Source organism: Doryrhamphus excisus, linkage group LG18, assembly GCF_037039965.1.
Source record: "Doryrhamphus excisus strain RoL-2023G ecotype Guam linkage group LG18, RoL_Dexc_Guam_v1.1, whole genome shotgun sequence".
Classification (NCBI taxonomy): Eukaryota; Metazoa; Chordata; class Actinopteri; order Syngnathiformes; family Syngnathidae; genus Doryrhamphus; species Doryrhamphus excisus.
In genome coordinates this window covers 6,184,262-6,206,515 of record NC_136374.1, presented here as the reverse complement: position 1 = coordinate 6,206,515, position 22,254 = coordinate 6,184,262, and the positions used below count along the sequence as shown (strand labels likewise).

The 22,254-nt window shown below is 37.7% G+C and overlaps 1 protein-coding gene across 13 annotated transcripts in view; it reads left to right on the top strand.

The window, feature by feature from the left end:
• ptprt (protein tyrosine phosphatase receptor type T) overlaps window positions 1-22,254 on the top strand; it is a 230,143-nt gene that overhangs the window by 149,296 nt on the left and 58,593 nt on the right. For 5 of the 13 annotated variants that reach the window (XM_058054359.2, XM_058054355.2, XM_058054358.2 and 2 more), the window contains 2 exons: window positions 3,002-3,034; window positions 16,376-16,530. In XM_058054359.2, the coding sequence (XP_057910342.2) occupies window positions 3,002-3,034; window positions 16,376-16,530 (188 nt within the window). Of the gene's footprint in view, window positions 1-3,001; window positions 3,035-10,404; window positions 10,435-16,375; window positions 16,531-22,254 lie in introns of all 13 variants that reach the window. The other 8 variants (XM_058054364.2, XM_058054360.2, XM_058054352.2 and 5 more) reach the window with 3 other exon arrangements.

Genomic DNA, 22,254 nt, shown 5'->3' with positions numbered 1-22,254 from the left:
TCCCAATCCGAAGGTCCGATCTTCCGTACTCCCTTGAGCTTGTCGACTATATCCTTGTGCAAGATACTGAAGTCCCTTTTGTGTAGTATGAAGAATAAATCCAAAGAGTATAAAAGATTAACAGAAAGCCTGGCCGGGGTCAAGCGTTTATGCTAATCAGATGCTAACAAGGCTTACAGGTTATTGTGTCAGCTGGAGGGCAGTGGGAGGAGAGAAGCAGAGAATGCGTGATGGGGAGCATCCCAACGGTGCAACGGAAAAGCTATGAGGAGCATCATATCATGGATGCCATAAGAGGAGGAACGTCTTTATGTCGTTTTCCTGTACAGAATGTCGTCTAGACATAGGAACGTTGGCCGTATCATGGAGCGACATCCATATTTCATTCCACACATTTAAGTACTGTTTTCCCTCCCCAATCAAAAATGTCTCCCAAGCCTTTCAGAGCCTATAAATTATTCCCGGGTAAAAAAAAAATATATAATAATTGTGATGTGAGCACGCAGGATTGTCTGATTAATCTTGCAGAGCGACGTTTACACGCATTTCTCCTGGAGTTTGTCTTCCAGGCAAGACCGAACATGTTGCTAATAAAGAAGCGTACAAGCCAGGAATGTTGGACACGAGTGAAGTCTTAATGGGAATGTGATGTTCCTGCAGCCGGGGCGGCCCTCAGGGCTTGAAGGACCGGCACCGGAGGGTCCGCTTCCATCCAAAAGAAGACCATCAATAAATAATGAAAGGCTGCCTCTAACGTGCCTGATAGAAAACACGTTTTATTTAAACCTTTTACACGCCTGATGGCCTTCAACTCCGCACATCAAAAATCCGACCTGCGGCCATCTCGCAAAAAAGTGCATTAGCTCCCTGCCACGCCCTCAGGAGAACACTCTGGTTCTACCAGTGGTGGGAAGTTCATTTGGTGTCTCGTCCCTCAGTGGGGGCTTACAATAGCACCAGTATCACGTCACAATCATACGAACCATCAATAATAGGAATAGTAATAATAATAATTGTAATAATATAATAATAAAAATAAATAAAAATAATAATAAATAATAAAAATATAATAATAGTAAAAATGTTTTTACTATTTTACTATTTTTTACTATTATAAAAATAATAATAAATAATAAAAATATAATAATAGTAAAAAATGTGTAAGGGTGACTATAGGGGTGTTATTTCATGTCTGGAGGGCTCTAATATTGTCAATGACCATATTTAGAAGGTCGTAAACAGGTTTACTATGTCTTGCATGTCTGATTTTCTACTATATTGGGTGATGGGAGTGTAAGGGTGACTATAGGGGTGTTATTTCATGTCTGGAGGGCTCTAATAACATTAGACAAAACGGTCAGAAACAGGTGTACTATGTCTTATATGTCTATTTTTATTTTGTTAGGCCACTGTATCAGGTAGTAGGAGTGTAACAGTGACTATAGGGGTGTTATTTAATGTCCAGAGGGCTCTAATATTGTCAATGACCACATTTAGAAGGTCGTCAACAGATTTACTATGTCTTGTATGTCTGATTTTCTCTCATTATGTCTACTATATTGGATAAGAGGAGTGTAAGGGTGACTATAGGGGTGTTATTTCATGTCTAGAGGACTCTAATAACATTAGACAAAACATATTTAAAAGGTCAGAAACAGGTGTACTATGTCTTATATGTCTATTTTTATTTTGTTAGGCCACTGTATCAGGTAGTAGGAGTGTAACAGTGACTATAGGGGTGTTATTAAATGTCCAGATGGCTCTAATATTGTCAATGACCATATTTAGAAGGTTGTAATCAGATTTACTATGTCTTGTATGTCTGATTATCTTTCATTACGTTTACTATATTGGGTAATAGGAGTGTAAGGGTGACTATAGGGGTGTTATTTCATGTCTAGAGGGCTCTAATAACATTAGACAAAACATATTTAATAGGTCAGAAACAGGTGTACTATGTCTTATATGTCTATTTTTATTTTATTATGGCCACTGTATCATGTAGTAGGAGTGTAACAGTGAGTATAGGGGTGTTATTGAATGTCCAGAGGGCTCCAATAATATTAAAAACATGTATTAAAATGAAAATATCCCATTTATACATAAGGACTCCCACTTTGTGGAAATTCACTTGCCACAGTGGAGTCTGAAGTAAATTTATTGCAATAAAGGAGGGATTATAGTGAAGTATAACACGTTTAGCATGTTTACATTGGAATGGCATTTTGGTTGAATTGAGACTATCCAAGGTTGTGAAAAAGTGGCACTTGGGTTGGGACAAAATAGTGAAATTACACGTGTTATAATAATAATAATAATAATAATAATTGTCTTTGTCACTGATTAGCATGTCTGTGTTGGATGAGTTTTAGCCTTTTAAGAAAATAAAAATGTTGGATTTTTCAGCATGAGGCTCACTGTGGTAAAAATATGGACCCCCCAGCCTCAGGTCATTGCTTTGCACGTCTTCAATAATGAAGCAATGAAACTCTAAATTCAAATTTGTGCAAGAAGTCAAGTATGCACGCAAACGCACACACCATCGTGCTTCTCCACAAGAATAATTAGCTGCTCACATTTGAGAGGTTTTTATTGTTGCAAGAAAAGAATTTCTTTTCCATTGTTCCAAAATGTGTCAGAAAGAAAGGTTTGGAATGTGACATTGTCATGTGACATTGAAGATTGGCGGAATGTTCCTAAAAGTGTCACATCAGCACCATTCTGTAATTAGCATCATCCAAAAGACTGCAAAGATGGAAATGATGAATTTCTCTCACACGGTAGCTGAAAATGTGTATTTATTTATTTATTTTTTGTCAACAGTCAATGAAATGATGGATTGAATCAAAAACGTTGAGAAAAAAAAAGGACGTATGCTCACTATCATGACCTCTCTGACTCAAGTCTCTCGCCCTTTTATGTCTCTCTCCGTCCTGCTTCCTGGTTTTGGCTCCGCCCCTTCCTGTCCTGCCCTGTACCTGCCTTGCCCTTGCTCCGATAGAGAGATTCACACATGGAGAACTCTGAGCGTGGGGTATTGTATGTTTGCTTCTAAACATCACCTCCTTCTCCCTTCTCCTCTTTCCTTTCCCTTCCAACTCATCTTGTCAGGCGACGCAACACGACACTCTCTCACTCATGCTGGTTCGTTCGTGACCCACCTTGTTATTATTCTTTTAGTGTATGTATTCATATTATTTATCTACATTATGTACAACAATATAGGCGGCACGGCGGTCGAGTGGTTAGCGCGCAGACCTCACAGCTAGGACACCAAGGTTCAATTCCACCCTTGGCCATCTCTGTGTGGAGTTTGCATGTTCTCCCCGTGCATGCGTGGGTTTTCTCCGGGTACTCCGGTTTCCTCCCACATTCCAAAAAATGCTAGGTTAATTGGCGGCTCCAAATTGTGAGTGTGAATGGTTGTTTGTCTATATGTGCCCTGTGATTGGCTGGCCACCAGTCCAGGGTGTACCCCGCCTCTCGCCCAATTATTATCTTATTTATTAATATTTTTGAAAATTATATTTGTAGTAATTTTTTTCAATTTTTTCAACTTTTTTCAAATGTATTCTCATTATTTGTATACATTTATTTTTTTTAATTCTATTTATATTATGTTATGTAAAAAAAAAATTAAAAAGTCAGAGGGACCCTTATTTTTTTCAACTTTAATTTTTCTAGTCAAAAATACATATTTCTGTAATTGTATTACTATTATGCATATACATTTATATTTTTATATTAATTGCAATAATATTAAGTAAAAAATAATGAATGCACAATTATATATGTATTTATTTTACTGTATTATTTTAAAAATAGGTACGTTTTTATTAATATTATTTATGTGCATTTTAATTTGAAAAAATATATTGTATCAAGTGAAAAATAAAGCCTATATGTATTATAATGTTTTATTATATATATATATATATATATATATATATATATATATATATATATTAATTTGTTGGGTTAAAATATATTAATTTTAATTTTAAATTTTTCAATATAGCCTTAAGTAAAGTATGCAAGTATATTAAGTAAACATAAAAAAATCAAAAATACACTTCTTGCTCAAGATTTTTGCACAGCAAATAGTAGAAAAATATTGAAAATATGTACCGCTGCCGTCGAAGTTGCTGTCAGACCCCATTGATATCAATATCAATAATAAATAAATCAATGTTATGTTTTAATAAATCAATAATCGTTTCCTCAAGTATAATACTATATTCTACTCCAGTGAGTATCATGTCTATTTAAGTTTAACGCCCCCGTTTTAGAGTTCCATTTGCACGTGATTTGATATTATTAGTAAGACAAAATGATGAGCCCCCCCACCGCCCAATACAAGGCAGGGGGAAACATTGTAGCGCAACTTTGATAATTACAGTGGATGTTGATTTATTTTGCTGGTGCAAATGAAACGGAGGAGTGGCATTAGTATGCATTCAATTGTGGCCAAATGAAAGATTTCCACCCACACCGCCGTGGGCTCAAAGACGACGTGCGCCTGTCGTGCTGATGAAACTCCAAACCTCACCTCGCTTCTTCCGTAAAAGCCTCATTTACATCCCGGGTGTCAAATGAAGCTTTTTAAAGTTCACTTTTCCTGTTGAAGAACGTGAGGGCAAAGATGCTGCTTGGGCTTGCAAGAAGGCACATTGCATCACGTCGTTCTGGCGTTGCCATAGCGACCACCACCTCCTTACCTGGACCAGCTAGGACCTCAAGCCGGTCTCAGTTAACACTCGAGATGCACCTTGTTGTTAACGGGCTTACGGGCTTGAAATGGCCAACCTCAGAGATGTGAAAAAGACAGTATAAAGGTGCAAAGAAGTTCATGTCAGCTTCGTCATATCGGTGAAAAAGCCTATTATTAGTATCAACTTCTCCTTGCTCTTTTTTTCTTTTCTTTAATATTTAAATTTTTTTCTTCAATAGTCTTCATACATTTTCTTTTCGTAAAAGTAGGACTTAATTTCCAGAATATTTTGACTTTATTTCCATTAATATTATAACTGTCTCCCCAAGCTTACATCCCACAAATGACACTTTTATTTTGTTTGTTTGGCGCAATATCACAACTTTAAAACAGCAACATATTTGTCTTAATTTACTATCAGTGCTACTAAATAAATATTTTCCTTCACAATATTATGACTTTATTTTTTTGAAATTAGGATATTTTCATCTTTAATATTATTTTGGTTGTCTATATGTCCCTCGTGAGGATAAGCAGTAAAAAAAAATTTTTTTATATTTTTATTACTTTATTATTATTTTTTTATTGTTGTTTTTTCCATTTCAACTTTGTTATTATAAATAGTCTTCTTGTAATTAGGACTTTCTATAATAATATAATAATTATATATGCAATATATATAATGATATAATAATTTCTATAATATTTATATTTATATAAATATATTTTTTTATATTTATGAGTTTTCCAAAAAACTTTAGTAGTTGTTTTGTTTGTTTCTCCTAATATTACTGTACTATTACATTTTTTGTATGTATTAATATTTCAACATTACGCCACTAAAATGATTTCTTACGCTATTCCAGTCAATAACTTCTTCCGACCTTTTCTCTTAATATTATTATTTTTTATTGTTGTTTTTTTCCATTTCATGTTTTTTTTTTCTATTTCAACTTTGTTATTGTAAATAGTCTTCTTTTAATTAGGACTTTCTATAATAATATAATAATGATATATGTAATATATATTCTATATCTATAATGATATAATAATTTCTGTAATATTTATATAAATATATATTTTTATATTCTGTTATATTTATGAGTTTTCCAAAAAACTTTTGTTGTTTTTTTTGTTTCTCATAATATTACTGTACTATTTAAATTTTTTGCATATATTAATATTTCAACATTATGTCACTAAAATGATGTCTTAGGTTATTCCTGTCAATAACTTTTTCTTCCGACTTTTTCTCTTAATATTTGGAGTTTTTTCTTGGAAAATATTTTTTTTTTCCAATTTTTTATTTAAAGTTTTGTTTTGTTTTGTTTTGTTTTGTTTTTTTTACACTTCCCCCCTTCCCCTTGATTTAAACATTCAGATCTGTCAGGACATTCCACCTATTTATTTTCCACCTCCAAAAAAATTCCCCCTTTTCTAAAGTTCCACATTCAAATTACTCCTACTTCCAATCCTAACCATCCCAAACCACAAAGAGCCAGCTCATTAAAAATGCCCAGATTGACAGAATTCTACCGTTTTTTGTTTTTTTTTAACAGTTTCACAGCTCCGAAGATGTCGTACTTTTCCAATAATTCTACATTTTCCATGCAACATTTCAGTTCAGCTTCCCAGCATTCACACATTGCCTTGTGGAGTTATGGAGTAGTAGTAGTACTGTAGTATGTTTTTATTCTCCTAATATACTTTCATTATTTGTGACTTGTTTCTGCTAGCAAAAAAACCGAGTCAAGTTAGTTGTCAGCATTGTACATCTGCTCTCACTATTTTGCTTCTTTGTCTTTATTTCACTCTCGCGCACACACGCACACACACACACACACACACACACAACCTGTTTTTTTTACAGCATATGAATATTTATGGGCACTTTTAGCATCTGCAGCTTTTACAGCCAGGCTGTGGGCGCTGGGTACTTTATTAACATCCTGAGAAGAAGAATGCTGTTACAAAGCTTGTCTATGAAGGTGTGACGGCCACTCTGTCTAATATTGGCATACATAGGAAGTGGATCGGCAGGGAATATTTTGTGGTCTGCTTTACATTTAATGAAGAGGCAGTGTGTGTGTGTGTGTGTGTGTGTGTGTGTGTGTGTGTGTGTGCTCTTGGCAATGGAGGTCTGGATCGATCATCTGAACCTGTCATCACGCCACACATTCATCTCTCCTTTCATCTTGTCTTCTTTTGCTCTTCCTTTCCGTCTCTCTCAGCGGGTGATGGAGCCGTCAGATGTGCTCATTTCTGACACGTAAATATATAAATATGTAGCTTCTTTTACTTCGTAATGCTTTTATTAGTTTGGGAGACACGCTTAACGAATGGAAGAGCCAATCAAGATGTCCGAAAAGAAGGAGGAAGAAGCACAACTTCCTTTTCTCCACACCTCAGCAAAGACTGATAATTTTTTCTCTTCCTGGTTTTAAATATTATTTTAGCATCTTTAGCACCTTTAGCATTTTAGCATTAAAATATTATCCAATATTTAATAAGATTGTAATCTAACAAGGGGAAAAATAATAATAATAGATACAATAATACATAAAAATAGATAATAGGTCAAATGGATTATGCCAGGGGTGTCCAAAGTGCAGTCTATTTCTTGGATCGCAGCATATTCTAAGAATATTACCAAAAAAAAAAATTAAAAAGAGGAAAAATCAGTCACTTTACAGGAATAAAGTCAAAATATAAAGAGAAAAAAGTTCAATCCAATAAAGAAAAGTCATACTTCCATGAGAATAATGTTGTCATATTATGAGGAAAAATAATGTCATTTTAAGGTTGAAACAAGGTTGCATAAAATTGAAGAAATAATATATTAATAAAATATTTTGATAAAAGTTGTATATTATGCAAATTCGGGATGTCTGGTATTAGCAAAAAAATGCAATATCGATTCATTATTGGTATCATATTTTTTCCGATCATGAAAAACAATATTTAAAAAAATGCTTTATACAACACATACATGTGTTCATTCCGCCACATGAGATATGTCATGTTACACATAATGGCTAATATCGGTTTTCGGGAAAAAAACAACATCGGACATACAAAGAGGTAATTTTGGGGAATTGTTGTGGAAAAAGTTATAATATTAGGAGAATAAAGTCAAAGTACAAAGACAAAGTCAAGTCAAAGACAAAGTAGCAAATAAAGATTTACAAAGTTGCTCAAGACAGAAAGACAAAAGGTCAGAAGCAAAAACGAAGCGTGCGATGTGCAGGCAGAACGAGGCATTACAGGGCAAGCCATTTGACAATGGAAGTGGAACACTGGAAGTGGAATAGTATAAGAAGGCCTAATGGCTGATGGGCAACACGTGTGCAGACCAGGAGAACAAGGCAGGAGTCTGCTGCAGGACAGAGAATAGACAACAGGGGGCAGCAAGTGCAGATCATGACAAAAATTAAAGTCATAATTATGAAAGACAACTTGACAGGAAGGGAACTGAAATGGTTAAAACAACAACAGCAGCAGAAATGGAAAAGAAAGCTATGAGAATTAATTCAAAATATTACTAGAAAAAAGTCGTATTTTAACCAGAAAAATTGCACTATTGTAGGAAAATAAACTCATCATGTTATCTAATCATTTGAGTCATTTTTGTCAGAGTTGAAATATGTTTTGAAATGTGTTTTTTTTTTAAGTTGTAAAATTATGAGAAACAAAAACAATTAGGTTGGGGAAAAGTGGAGTTATAAGGGTAAAGTCGATATTACAAAAAGCTAATTTACAAAGGTTATTGAAGAAGGAAGTTGAGATATTCAGAATGTTTTTATAAAGCAAAAATGTGAAAAGGAGGAAGGAGTGAAATTGATACCAAAAATAAAATATGGCTATATTATATATTTATATATAATCACAAAACTAAGCTACAATTAGTAGCAAAGTTGCATCCTTTTGTTTTTTTTTCACGACATGGCCCTGGCTGGAAAAATGTTTGGACACCCGTGGCTTATCCCCTGATGAAGGGGGGGAAAAATCCAAATAAAATTGAATCCATAAAAATAAATAATGCTGAAATCATGAACTCATGATCAACACACATACATTTGGAGTAGTTACTCAGGAACTGATGAAGGACTAATGAGGAACTCATGAGTAGAGTAGTTACTGACTAAGGTATCAAGGCAAATACATTGGAGTAGCTACTGAGGAACTAATTAAAAATAATGAGGACTAATGAACTAAGACACAAACATTTGGAGTAGTTACTCAGGGAATAATGAGGAACTGGTGAAAAACGAATAAGTAATACACATATACTTTCAGTAGTTACTCATGAACTAATTAAGAACTAATGGAGACTGTGTAGAGTAGTTACTGAGGAACTAAGGCACATAGATTTAGAGTGGTTACTGAGTAACACATGAAGAACTAATGGGGAACTAATGATAGGCACATAAAATAGAGTAGTTACTCAGGAACTGATGATGAACTCATGATTAACACATACATTTGGAGTAGTTATTCAGGAACTGATGAAGAACTAATGATGAACTCATGATTAACACACATACATTTGGAATAGTTACTCAGGAACTAATGAAGGACTAATGAGGAACTTGTGCGTAGAGTATTTACTGATGAACCAAGGCAAATACATTGGAGTAGTTACTGAGGAACTAATTAAAAATAATGAGGATCCAATGACCAAGACACAAACATTTGGAGTAGTTACTCAGGGAATAATGAGGAACTGATGAGGAACTAATAAGTAATACACATATATTTTCAGTAGTTACTCATGAACTAATCAAGAACTAATGGAGACTGTGTAGAGTAGTTACTGAGGAACTAATTAAAAATAATGAGGATCCAATGACTAAGACACAAACATTTGGAGTAGTTACTCAGGGAATAATGAGGAACTGATGAAAAACTAATAAGTAATACACATATATTTTCAGAACTAATCAAGAACTAATGGAGACTGAGTAGAGTAGTTACTGAGGCTAAGGCACATAGATTTAGAGTGGTTACTGAGTAACAAATTAAGAACTAATGAGGAATAAAATAGAGTAGTTATTCAGGAACTGATGAAGAACTAATGATGAACTCATGATTAACACACATACATTTGGAGTAGTTATTCGGGAACTAATGAAGGACTAATGAGAAACTCATGAGTAGAGTAGTTACTGACTAAGGTAGTAAGGCAAATACATTTGAGTAGTTACTGAGGAAAAATAATGAGGATCTGATGACTAAGACACAAACATTTGGAGTAGTTACTCAGGGAATAATGAGGAACTGATGAGGAACTAATAAGTAATACACATATACTTTCAGTAGTTACTCATGAACTAATCAAGAACTAATGGAGACTGAGTAGAGTAGTTACTGAGAATGGATGGATGGAATGAACGGATAAATCATATCAGACACAATCATTCTCAGCTTTCTTCTCAAGGCCATAAAAAGGATTTTAAAAACAAACAAAGAAAAGCACTAATTGTTATACTTTGTTATACTTCGTTTATGGTCGCTGTTGACGTCAATGTTATTTACTAAGATGTGTTTGGACGCTCTTTGGTCTTCATGAGGATGTTCTGACTCCAACATCCAATCCAGAGGAAAGACGATGTCCTTCACTAATCAATCAACTGAATGTTGTGTCCTTCTTCTTCTTCTTCTTCTTCATCGGCCTCACCTTCACCATGCCTCAGAAGACATGCTTATTCCTACTCTTATTACCTGTAAGTAAACATCTCACTGGACTTCCTTTTGGCTTCTCACACACACATACATTTGCTTCACCAAATGGCTTCCCTCTTCCGTGCGATTGATTGGAAATGGTGGTTGTGTTGTTGTCTGAAGCGGGCGGAGGGTCATGGTAATGGTAATGGTAATGGTAATGGTAATGGTAATGGTAATGGTAATGGTAATGGTAATGGTAATGGTAATGGTAATGGTAATGGTTTTATTTCATTTGAACATGCATCAGATTACAATTGAGTGCATCCCATAATCAGTTCACAGTTCCACATGTCCAAAAGGAGTAGGAAGAAGCAAAGCTTATTAAATCCTACTCCTCCATCTGGTACTTTTACAATCAGTAAGTGTTACATTTGTTCACTTCCTGCTTTCCTAATTTTAATTTTAATTTTAATTTTAATTTTAATTTTAATTTTAATTTTAATTTTAATTTTAATTTTAATTTTAATTTTAATTTTAATTTTAATTTTAATTTTAATTTTAATTTTAATTTTAATTTTAATTTTAATTTTAATTTTAATTTTAATTTTAATTTTAATTTCCACATACTGAAATGCTATGGCTTTTTAACGTAGTCCTTGCATATAAGTGTTTTATTTAAATGTAGTTCTTCCCTGAGATCATATTTCTCCTCTCTTGTAGAGAAGTATTGGATGACATTTTTAGCTAATTGGTTATTTTTAGCCTTATGCATTATTTTAGCTGTTTGAAGATGAACTATATCAGCAAGTTGAAGTATTTGTGATTTTAGAAATAAGGAGTTAGTATGTTCTCTGTAGGCGGCATTATGAATTATCCTTACTGACCTTTTTTGCAGTACATTTAGCGAGTGAAGATTGCTTTTATAGTTATTAGCCCATATTTCCACACAATAAGTAAGATATGGTAGAACCAGAGAGCAATAAAGAGTGTGGAGTGATTTCTGATTGAGAACAAATTTTGCTTTGTTCAATACTGAAATATTTCTGGCCACCTTATGTTGTATATTTAGGGAAACATCGAACAAGTGCTGTGTTGTTACACTTCAGCCTCACTTTCCTGAGATTAGGCTAAAAAGTTGCCGGGAGGACATTTGGACTCTCGGCAGTTTGGTGTGGTTGTTTGCGGGATCCGTCTCTTCACGCTAAAAGGTTAATGTGATTCACTGTTATCTTCTCCAGCAAGTGGCCATTTTCCTGCACATTAACCACTTCTAATGAGCTGCTATTATAACACACACACACACACACACACCTGTACACACACACTAATCCTTGTGGAGAATTTTAAAGGTCCCTGATTCTCAAGCTGCCTTTCAAGCTCTTCAGAAGCAGCAGGACCATGGTCTTATTGGACGAGTCATTGCTCCGCTTCTTAGAACTCTGCATCCACCTGAGGCGGCTGGGCCCGCCGACATCGCAACCCCAAACGCAATTAGTTCCACTTCTGTTTCTTTAGTCTCATCATGAAAGTCAGAGGAGGATAGACAGGAAGTTACGTGATGTATGACGCAATCAAAATAATCAGTCATAAATCGAAAATCAGTCATTTGAGGAGTTGTCATTTGAATGAGTAGAGTGGTTGTTGAGGAACTAATGAAGAACTAATCAGGATCTAATGAATAAGGCACAAAAATTAGGAGGCGTTCCTCGGGGAATAATGAAGAACTGATGAGGAACTAATAAGTAATACGCATGAAGTTTGAGTTGTTCTCAGAACTAATCAAGAACTACTGGGGAGGAACTACATCACATAGATTTAGAGTGGTTACTGAGTAACAAATTAAGAACTAATGAGGAACTAATGATAGGCACATAACATAGAGTAGTTACTCAGGAACTGATGATGAACTCATGATTAACACATACATTTGGAGTAGTTATTCAGGAACTGATGAAGAACTAATGAGGAACTCGTGTGTAGAGTAGTTACTGACGAACCAAGGCAAATACATTTGAGTAGTTACTGAGGAACTAATTAAAAAAATAATGAGGATCTGATGACTAAGACACAAACATTTGGAGTAATAAATTAAGAACTAAGGAACAGGCACATGAAAATAGAGTAGTTACTGAGGAACTAATGAAGAACTAACGATGAACTCATGATTAACGCATATATATTTAGAGTAGTTACTGAGGAACTAATGAAGAACTAACGATGAACTCATGATTAACGCATATATATTTAGAGTAGTTACTGAGGAACTAGTGAAGAACTAACGATGAACTCATGATTAACGCATATATATTTAGAGTAGTTACTGAGGAACTAGTGAAGAACTAACAATGAACTCATGATTAACGCATATATATTTAGAGTAGTTACTGAAGAACTAGTGAAGAACTAACAATGAACTCATGATTAACGCATATATATTTAGAGTAGTTATTGAGGAACTAGTGAAGAACTAACAATGAACTCATGATTAATGCATATATATTGAGAGTAGTTACTGAGGAACTAGTGAAGAACTAACAATGAACTCATGATTAACACATATATGTTTAGAGTAGTTACTGAGGAATTAGTGAAGAACTAACAATGAACTCATGATTAACGCATATATATTTAGAGTAGTTACTGAGGAACTAGTGAAGAACTAACAATGAACTCATGATTAACGCATATATATTTAGAGTAGTTACTGAGGAACTAGTGAAGAACTAACAATGAACTCATGATTAACGCACATATATTTAGAGTAGTTACCGAGGAACTAGTGAAGAACTAACAATGAACTCATGATTAGTTACTGAGGAACGAGTGAAGAACGAACAATGAACTCATGATTAACGCATATATATTTAGAGTAGTTGCTGAGGAACTAGTGTGAGTATTAGTAAGAACTTTTATTATTAGTCAGAACTGAGTTTTGGTTGGGTTAGGGTTAGGGTCGGCGGGGCGTGCCAAAAGGCAAACCAGGCATTTGCCTGGGGCCCCGGCTTTTAGGGTGCCCCCCTCAGACCGGGTGCCCCAAGTGCTAGTACACGTATTGCAGAGACACGACAACAATGGGCTTTTACGATGCAATTATGAAACAACGACATAGCAATCCCCCTGGGGGGGCAGGGGAGGGGCATGCCTGATCGGACCCAACCGCACACACAGAGGGCATATGGGGATTGGTATGATATGCTGCGATGAGTTGAGCCTGTGATGTGCTCATGAAAGTTTGTTTGGGTCTGGCCTCCAGCCTTCCTTGGAGCTGCCGCCATGTTGGCATGCCTTTGCCTCGGGGCTGGGGGCGTTGCTGCAGGATATTTCAGCGCGCCGGCTGAGGACTTTTTCAGCCTTCACACGGGACGTCAGTCCATCCCCGGACAAGCCGAGCAAACTCTCATTTGATTGGACGCCTAAGGTTGCCCCCGTCGACACCATCAAATTAAAAGCACCCCCTCCTGCTTGGTAGAAAGACTCCATAATCCAATGAATAATCCCATTAAATATCACTTTCATAACAGTGGACGCATCAATTTACAATCTAATTGATGAGGAACTTGATGAGGAACCCCACTTGAGCCCATACGGGGCAACCAACCCCAACATATGTTGATAGAGGACCACCTGTAAGAAGTTCCATCAAATACGACTTTGATAATTCTGTCAACTTTTCTTCAGAACATGTTTTACCCATCAGCTCCATTTTTCGACAAATGAAAGTTCTAAGCCTCTTTTAGAGACTTGAAAAGGTTTTCATCAAGTGGCGGAGATCCCATCAGTCTGACACAAGTTTCGGAATGAAAGACAGAAAACCACCAAAGAAGAAGAAAAAAATGTTTTTTTTATTTGAAGTAGGAGCTCGTTAGCCGGCGTTACACGGCTAATGTAGCAAACGAGCTCCAATTAAGCTGCAGTGTTTTCGCTCAATAGTTCCCCCAAAGTGGCTTGGCTTCATCTCATCTTTGTGCCTCTCCCAGATAACGCCCCCCCGACTTGGTACCACGGGGAGGGGGAGCGCCGTGCTCATCGGCTCCTAAAAAACATCCACGCGTCGCTCATTATCCACACATCAAACGGCTGCAATTAACGCTCCGGGGGCACAAAGTAGTCCATGATTCTCGTGGCGGTCGGCGCCCACTCGGCTCACCTCGTTGCTTAATGAACTGGCGCCGTGACATTCATCGGAGAGCACCACGCCGCTCTCGTTGCCGCGTACAATATGCAAGGAATTTGTCATTTAAACGAGTCCATTAACGGGATGAATGTGTGCCAGCCGGCGGAGACCATTGCTCTTACGTCGTGCACGCGCACATGCACTTCCTTTTACGGTCTTCTTCGTCCGCACCTCCTCCTCGTCCTTCTTCTCGCCGTCGCAGTATCGTCTCATCTGTACCTGCACTCAGCTAGCCAACCATCGCTAAGTGCTAGCTTTGGAGGACGTCTTCGCTTAATTCATCTTTCATGATTGATTGACGCTTGCATATTTTATTATCCCATATCAAAACCTTGCCTTGCCGTCAAGCTCATAAGTCGCATTGCCGGCAAAATGTCAAATTTCCATCGAGGGTTGGATTCCCAACAGGGCCGCCCTTTGCCCCAATTGTGTTTATTACTTCGGTTTGGTGGTCTCGGGTTCTGATGTGGTCCGCCTGGCTTCACAGGCCGTGATCTTCAACTCTCACTCGCAGCCGAGTGTGAACCGGTTGGGAAAAGGGCGCCATTTCCGATGCGGCATCTGCAGTCATAGCGTGGACTGGTGGCCAGCCAATCACAGGGACAAGACAAACAACCATTCACACTCACATTCATACCTATGGACAATTTGGAGTCGCCAATTAACCTAGCATGTTTTTGGAATGTGGGAGGAAACCGGAGTACCTGGAGAAAACCCACGCATGCACGGGGAGAACATGCAAACTCCACACAGAGATTCCATATTGTGGAATCGAACCCTGGTCCTCCTAGCTGTGAGGTCTGCGCACTAACCACTAGACCGCCGTGCCGCCCACGTTATAACATAAAAGTCAGAATTGCGAGAAGAACTTTTACAAGAAAAAAATTAAAATTGTGGGGCGGCACGGCGGTTGAGTGGTTAGCGCTGTGCTGTGCTGTGATTAATTGTGGAATCCGACTGCATGAGTGGTTTGCGCGCAGACCTCACAGCTAGGAGACCAGGGTTCAATTCCACCCTCTATTTGTGCCCTGTGATTGGCTGGCCACCAGTCCAGGGTGTACCCCGCCTCTCACCCGAAGACAGCTGGGATAGGCTCCAGCACCCCCGCGACCCTCGTGAGGAAAAAGCGGTAGAAAATGAATGAATGAATGAGTTCTCCTCCTATTTTGTGTGGAAGTGGTAACTTTTTGGCTTCTTATTTTGTCTTTCCCCACCCTCGGCCATTTCTGTGTGGAGTTTGCATGTTCTCCCCGTGCATGCGTGGGTTTTCTCCGGGTACTCCGGTTTCCTCCCACATTCCAAAAACATGCTAGGTTAATTAGCGACTCCAAATTGTCCATAGGTATGAATGTGAGTGTGAATGGTTGTTTGTCTATATGTGCCCTGTGATTGGCTGGCCACCAGTCCAGGGTGTACTCCGCCTCTCGCCCGCAGACAGCTGGGATAGGCTCCAGCACCCCCCCCCAACACGTGTGACGAAAAAGCGGTAGAAAATGAATGAATGAATGTTTCCAACAGTCCCAAAGTTCCTGGCTTTCCACAGAATCCCACATTGAAATCAACATTTTTCCACATTTCCACGCAGTCAAACATTATATCATTACAACATTCCACATCCCCCGATTTCCCTCCTTTCCTGTACTTCCACATTAGAATTCACCCGCATCTTCTACTTTGGTTGTGCAACTGCAATGCATCATATTGGGAATGTCAGAACGGCACATTACAGCGTTCATCCAAAGTCAGCATCATTATCTTTCTTGCATGGAATCTCTAGTGCACGTGTTCCTAATGAAGTGGCCAATGAAGGTGTATTTGCTCCACAGGAAGTTGGCCAAGAAGCACAAGGAGACGGCCAGCAGCTCCACCCAGCAGAGAGAGATGGGACCTGTCACCACGGCGGATAAGAGCACCACCAAAGTCAGCACGCTGCACAAAGACGACCCCTTCTCCACCTCCAGCCAGGATCTCAACGGCTTCAGTGAGTCCACATCAGTGGTGTGTCGGTCATGAACGAACGGGTCAAAAGAACTAGTTTGTTTTTGTGAATGAATGAGGTCACCGCCCCTAAAATACTGTTCAGTCCGTTCAGTTGCAAATGCTTTTTTTTGATTGGCTTGAGAGTCAGTTCACTGTTCCTTTTGCAGGGCGGGACTATGTGCGTGCTTGTCTGTCTTATCCTATCGGCGCGCTTCGCTCTGTGGGTGGGTGGGGTTAGCTGACTTAAAGACTGAGACCGAGAGATTGACACTGACACTTGACACTGTCGGTGACCTTGTTCATTCCGTTCACAAAAAGGAACTAGTTCTTTTGACCCGTTCGTTCATGACCGACACAACAATAGTCATCCACCACAAGTGTTGTTGCGCTGTTGAGTCGGAACGAACGTGAACATGAGTGAACGAACTGACTCGACACGGCTGACCGGGTCCATGCACAGGGGGAGATCACAGGCTAATGACCAGTTGACCGAAACGAACGAAACAAACAAAATTAACAAAACGAACGAAATGAACAAAATGAACAAAATAATACTAAATTTACTAAATTTACTAAATTTACTAAATTTACTAAATTTACTAAATTAATGAAATGAACAGATCTTTTTACTGAATGAACCGGAATGATCCGGTTCACTGAAATGAACCGTTTTGCCCATGAGTGAACGGACTGACTCGACACGGCTGACCGGGTCCATGAACAGGGGGAGATCACAGGCTAATGACCAGTTGACCGAAACGAACGAAATGAATGAAACGAACGAAATGAACAAAACGAACGAAATGAACAAAATGAACGAAATGAACAAAATGAACAAAATAATACTAAATTTACTAAATTTACTAAATTTACTAAATTTACTAAATTTACTAAATTTACTACATTTACTAAATTTACTAAATGTACTAAATTTACTAAATTAATGAAATGAACAGATCTTTTTACTGAATGAACCGGAATTATCCGGTTCACTGAAATGAACCATTTTGCCCATGAGTGAACGGACTGACTCGACACGGCTGACCGGGTCCATGCACAGGGGGAGATCACAGGCTAATGACCAGTTGACCGAAATGAACTAAATGAACGAAACGAACGAAATGAACGAAATGAACGAAATGAATGAAATGAACGAAATGAATGAAATGAACGAAATGAACGAAATGAATGAAATGAACGAAATGAACGAAATGAACGAAATGAATGAAATGAACGAAATGAATGAAATTAACTAAATTAACTAAATTAATGAAATGAACAGATCTTTTTCACTGAATGAACCGGAATGATCCGGTTCACTGAAATGAACCGTTTTGCCCATGAGTGAACGGACTGACTCGACACGGCTGACCGGGTCCATGCACAGGGGGAGATCACAGGCTAATGCCCAGTTGAAGGAAATGAACGAAATTTACGAAATGAACGAAATTGACGAAATGAACAAAATTAATTAAATGAACAGATCTTTTTACTGAATGAACCGGAATGATCCGGTTCACTGAAATGAACGGTTTTGCCCATGAGTGAACAGACTGACTCGACACGGCTGATTGGGTCCATGCACAGGGGGAGATCACAGGCTAAAGACCAGTTGACCGAAACGAACAAAATGAATGAAACAAGCGAAACTAACAAAATGAACGAAACACACGGAATGAACAAAATGAACGAAAAGAACGAAATGAACAAAATGAACCTTGTTTTGTTTTTGATTTTTTTCAAAAGGTCCAAAGAAAGTTACGAACGTACGAAAAAAGTCATATTTTGGGAATAATGGGAAGCTAATAAATCCACTCAAGTCACCCTGAAATATTAACACAAAATGTTTTAATAGAGAATAACAGTTTAGGCCAAAACTTAAAAAATGAAAAGTTTGAGTTGAGTGTTTCACTGAATGTGGAAAAAAAACAAACTTTGTACGCCCCTGCTTTATGATTTAAATTGTATGCTTCTATACTTTGCAGAGATTGCTTTTTGTGTGTGTGTGTGTGTGTGTGTGTGTGAGCACCATAATGATAAAGTACTATACATGAGGGTATTTTTCACCTGAAAATGTCACGCTGGCCTTTCGGGAGTGCTTAGCCGCTGAAAGCCAAGGTTAGCACTGAGCTACTTTGCAGTGAGTCAGCGCTGCACTCGTTTTACACCAAGCAGCATGCGGACCGGAGCCCAAGTCTCTGTCATTCCTGCTGCATGTGGCTCAAAGAGAAAGAACCACAGCCATCATTGTTGACTTTTCAGAAGTACTCTACTGATTTGGATGGATAATAACACAGGTGGCCCTCAATTTCCATCACAGCTCAAAATATATGCTATTCCGTATACTGCAGACATGGTCATCATATGAAATATTCTCCATTGCAGAATGTTACTGTCATGTAACAATAATCCCTAACATGGCCGACTGTTGCGACTGTAACACATGCCAAGCTAAAGAACCGGAACACATTAACAACAACACACACAAGCATAATTCTTATATATGTCTTATTTTCTCTTATATTTATATCTCCTATATGCGTAATATGAATGTAAATGTGACTATAGGGGTGTTATTTCATGTCTACAGGGCTCTAATACTGTTAAAATGTGTATTTAGAATGTCTTTTCTATGATCTAACTGTTTTTGTTTTAATGACAACAAAAAAATTGAGATTAATCACACAAGCCCACATTATTACCAGGATTAATTGCATTTCTTTGTGATTAATTGTGATTAATTAATCAATTGAGCTGTGCTGTGATTAATTGTGGAATCCGACTGCACAAGTGGTTAGCGCGCAGACCTCACAGCTAGGAGACCAGGGTTCAATTCCACCCTCTATTTGTGCCCTGTGATTGGCTGGCCACCAGTCCAGGGTGCACCCCGCCTCTCACCCGAAGACAGCTGGGATAGGCTCCAGCACCCCTCGCAACCCTTGTGAGGATCAGCAATCAAAAATGAATGAATGAATGAGTTCTCCTCCTATTTTTTGTGGAAGTGGTAACTTTTTGGCTTCTTATTTTGTCTTTGCCCACCCTCGGCCGTCTCTGTGTGGAGTTTCCATGTTCTCCCCGTGCATGCGTGGTTTTTCCTCGGGTACTCCAGTTTCCTCCCACATTCCAAAAACATGCTAGGTTAATTAGCGACTCCAAATTGTCCATAGGTATGAATGTGAGTGTGAATGGTTGTTTGTCTATATGTGCCCTGTGATTGGCTGGCCACCAGTCCAGGGTGTACTCCACCTCTCACCCAAAAGACAGCTGGGATAGGCTCCAGCACGCCCGCGACCCTCGTGAGGAAAAAGCAGTAGAAAATGAATGAATGAATGAATGAATGAATAATTCAGGGTCCGGTTTCAAACATGTTAGAATTAAAGACGTAAGAAAAAACACTTGTTGTGGAGGCCAGCAGGTGTTTTTGGTCCATCCAGAGAGATACTCCGCTGTGTGCCAGTAACCAATAAAATCACAACTACTGTATATCACATTTACTGCCAGTCATTGTACGCTGTAGTCACTGGCTGGGGGGGGGGGGGGGGGGGGGACTTTGCAGTGTCATCACGCACACACACAGATCGAGCCTAAGTCTTAATAAGACAGTAAAATGCTGAGTCATGTGAGAAGAGTCAATAACATTTGCACAGATGGAAGATGGCAGAGTAAGGTTGTGTGTGTGTGTGTATTTGTCCGTGTTAAGGCCTCTTTTTAGGGGTTGCAGGACCAAAACATATGCTTGCATCGAAAAAGTCCACCATGTCAGGGGTGTACTTAATTAATCAATTGTACTTAACCCTCCTCTTGTGTTAGGGTCGGCACCGACCCGTTTTACATTTTAATGCATAAAAAGAATCACATAACATTTGTTTATTGCATCAAGGCTTTTTGACTTTGTCAGGAAACTCTATTTCAACAAAATAAAACCGAAAAAATCATTTTTACTACTTTTTAAAATGGTCTGGTTGAAATTATGACCACTGTATTGTTAGGGTCGGTTTCGACCCGGTTATAATAATATGACTATAAAGCAATATTTTGAGCCAAAAAATGGAATTTCGTATGAAAAATGACAAAAACTGAAAAATCTGTAGTAATTTTGCAACAATAAAGTAAAAGAGTGAAGGAAAAAGTTGGCAATAATTAGAAAAAAGTTGTAATTTTATGAAAATAAATGTTACAAAAATAAAGTCCAAATATCATGAAAATAAAGTCAATTTTATGAGAAGAATATTGACAAGAATGAAGTTGAAATAATTGGAGAAAAAAAAAACAAGCAAGGGGGATTTTATGAAAATAACGTCAAAACATTAAGAGAAAAATGTTTTTATTCTATCAAGAAAAAAGTAGCAATTTTATGAGAATAAATTCATGATTCCATTTAAGTCTTCCAGGTCCTGAAGCAGCAAAACGCTGACCTTAACTGAGCCAAGTGAGGCCTCGAGTTCTTTGGATGTTGTTGTGGGGTCTTTTGTAACCTCTTGGATGAGTCGTCGCTGTGCTCTTAGGGTCATTTTGGTTGGCCACAATGTTGGCCACTGTTCCAAGTTTTGGTTAATTGGACTGTGCAAGTGTAAAAAACAAAATGGTGCACTCGTGCAAGCACATTTTACAACCCCTTCATCTCTAGCTCTGTGACCTAAGCTGTTGTTGTTGTTGTTGTTGTTGTCAAACTCATGTGCTAAAATACTTTTTTTATGCATCGTAACTATTCTGTAAAGGTACGGATGCATATTTCGAGAAAAAAATTGCCCCTCAGCTTTGTCAGATTGCTTTAAAAGCCTATTATTATTATCAATTTCACTCCTTGTGGAATATTAAGACTTTATTTCCATAATGTTACAACCTGTTTTTGCAAGAAATTTCCTCACAATTTTATGACTATGAAAAGTAGTAACATTTAAAATGACATTAATTTTCATATTTTTTCTCTCAATTATTTGGACTATATTATTGTATTATTACTGCTGTTTTTTCTCTTTTTTAATTTTCCACAATTTCTATTTTTTTTGGTCAATTTTTTTCTCACAATTCTGACTTTTATGTTATAACGTTATAATGTAACTTTTTATATGACTTTTATATAACTCTCTATATAACTTTTTCTGAAACCTAATTTTCCAATGAATGCAACACTTTTGTTTTATTTGTTTCTCTTAATATTAAAACAGTTTTAATATTAAAATATTTTAAAATATTTTTTTTCTTGGATATTACAACTTTTTTCTCTACACCCTGGACTGGTGGCCAGCCAATCACAGGGCACATATAGACAAACAACCATTCACACTCAGATTCATACCTATGGACAATTTGGAGTCACCAATTAACCTAGCATGTTTTTGGAATGTGGGAGGAAACCGGAGTACCCGGAGAAAACCCACGCATGCACGGGGAGAACATGCAAACTCCACACAGAGAAGGGTGGGCTCAATATTTTGAATTATTATTTTTTTTTATTATATATTATTATATTATTATTATTTACTGAGCTTTTTGGGGGGTTCCTTGCTAAATGATATTTTCAGAATTTGCTGTGGGCCAATGAAAAAGACAGCAAATGGCCCCCAGGCCGCACTTTGGCCACCCCTGATTGAAGTGCAAGAGAGGGTGAAAGTGTTATAAGGAGTGGTGTGTGTGTGTGTGTGTGTGTGTGTGATAGAGTAGGGGTGTACCTAATGAAGTGTCCAGCGGTTGTCAGAACAAAACAATCCCGTTTTTCATTCCC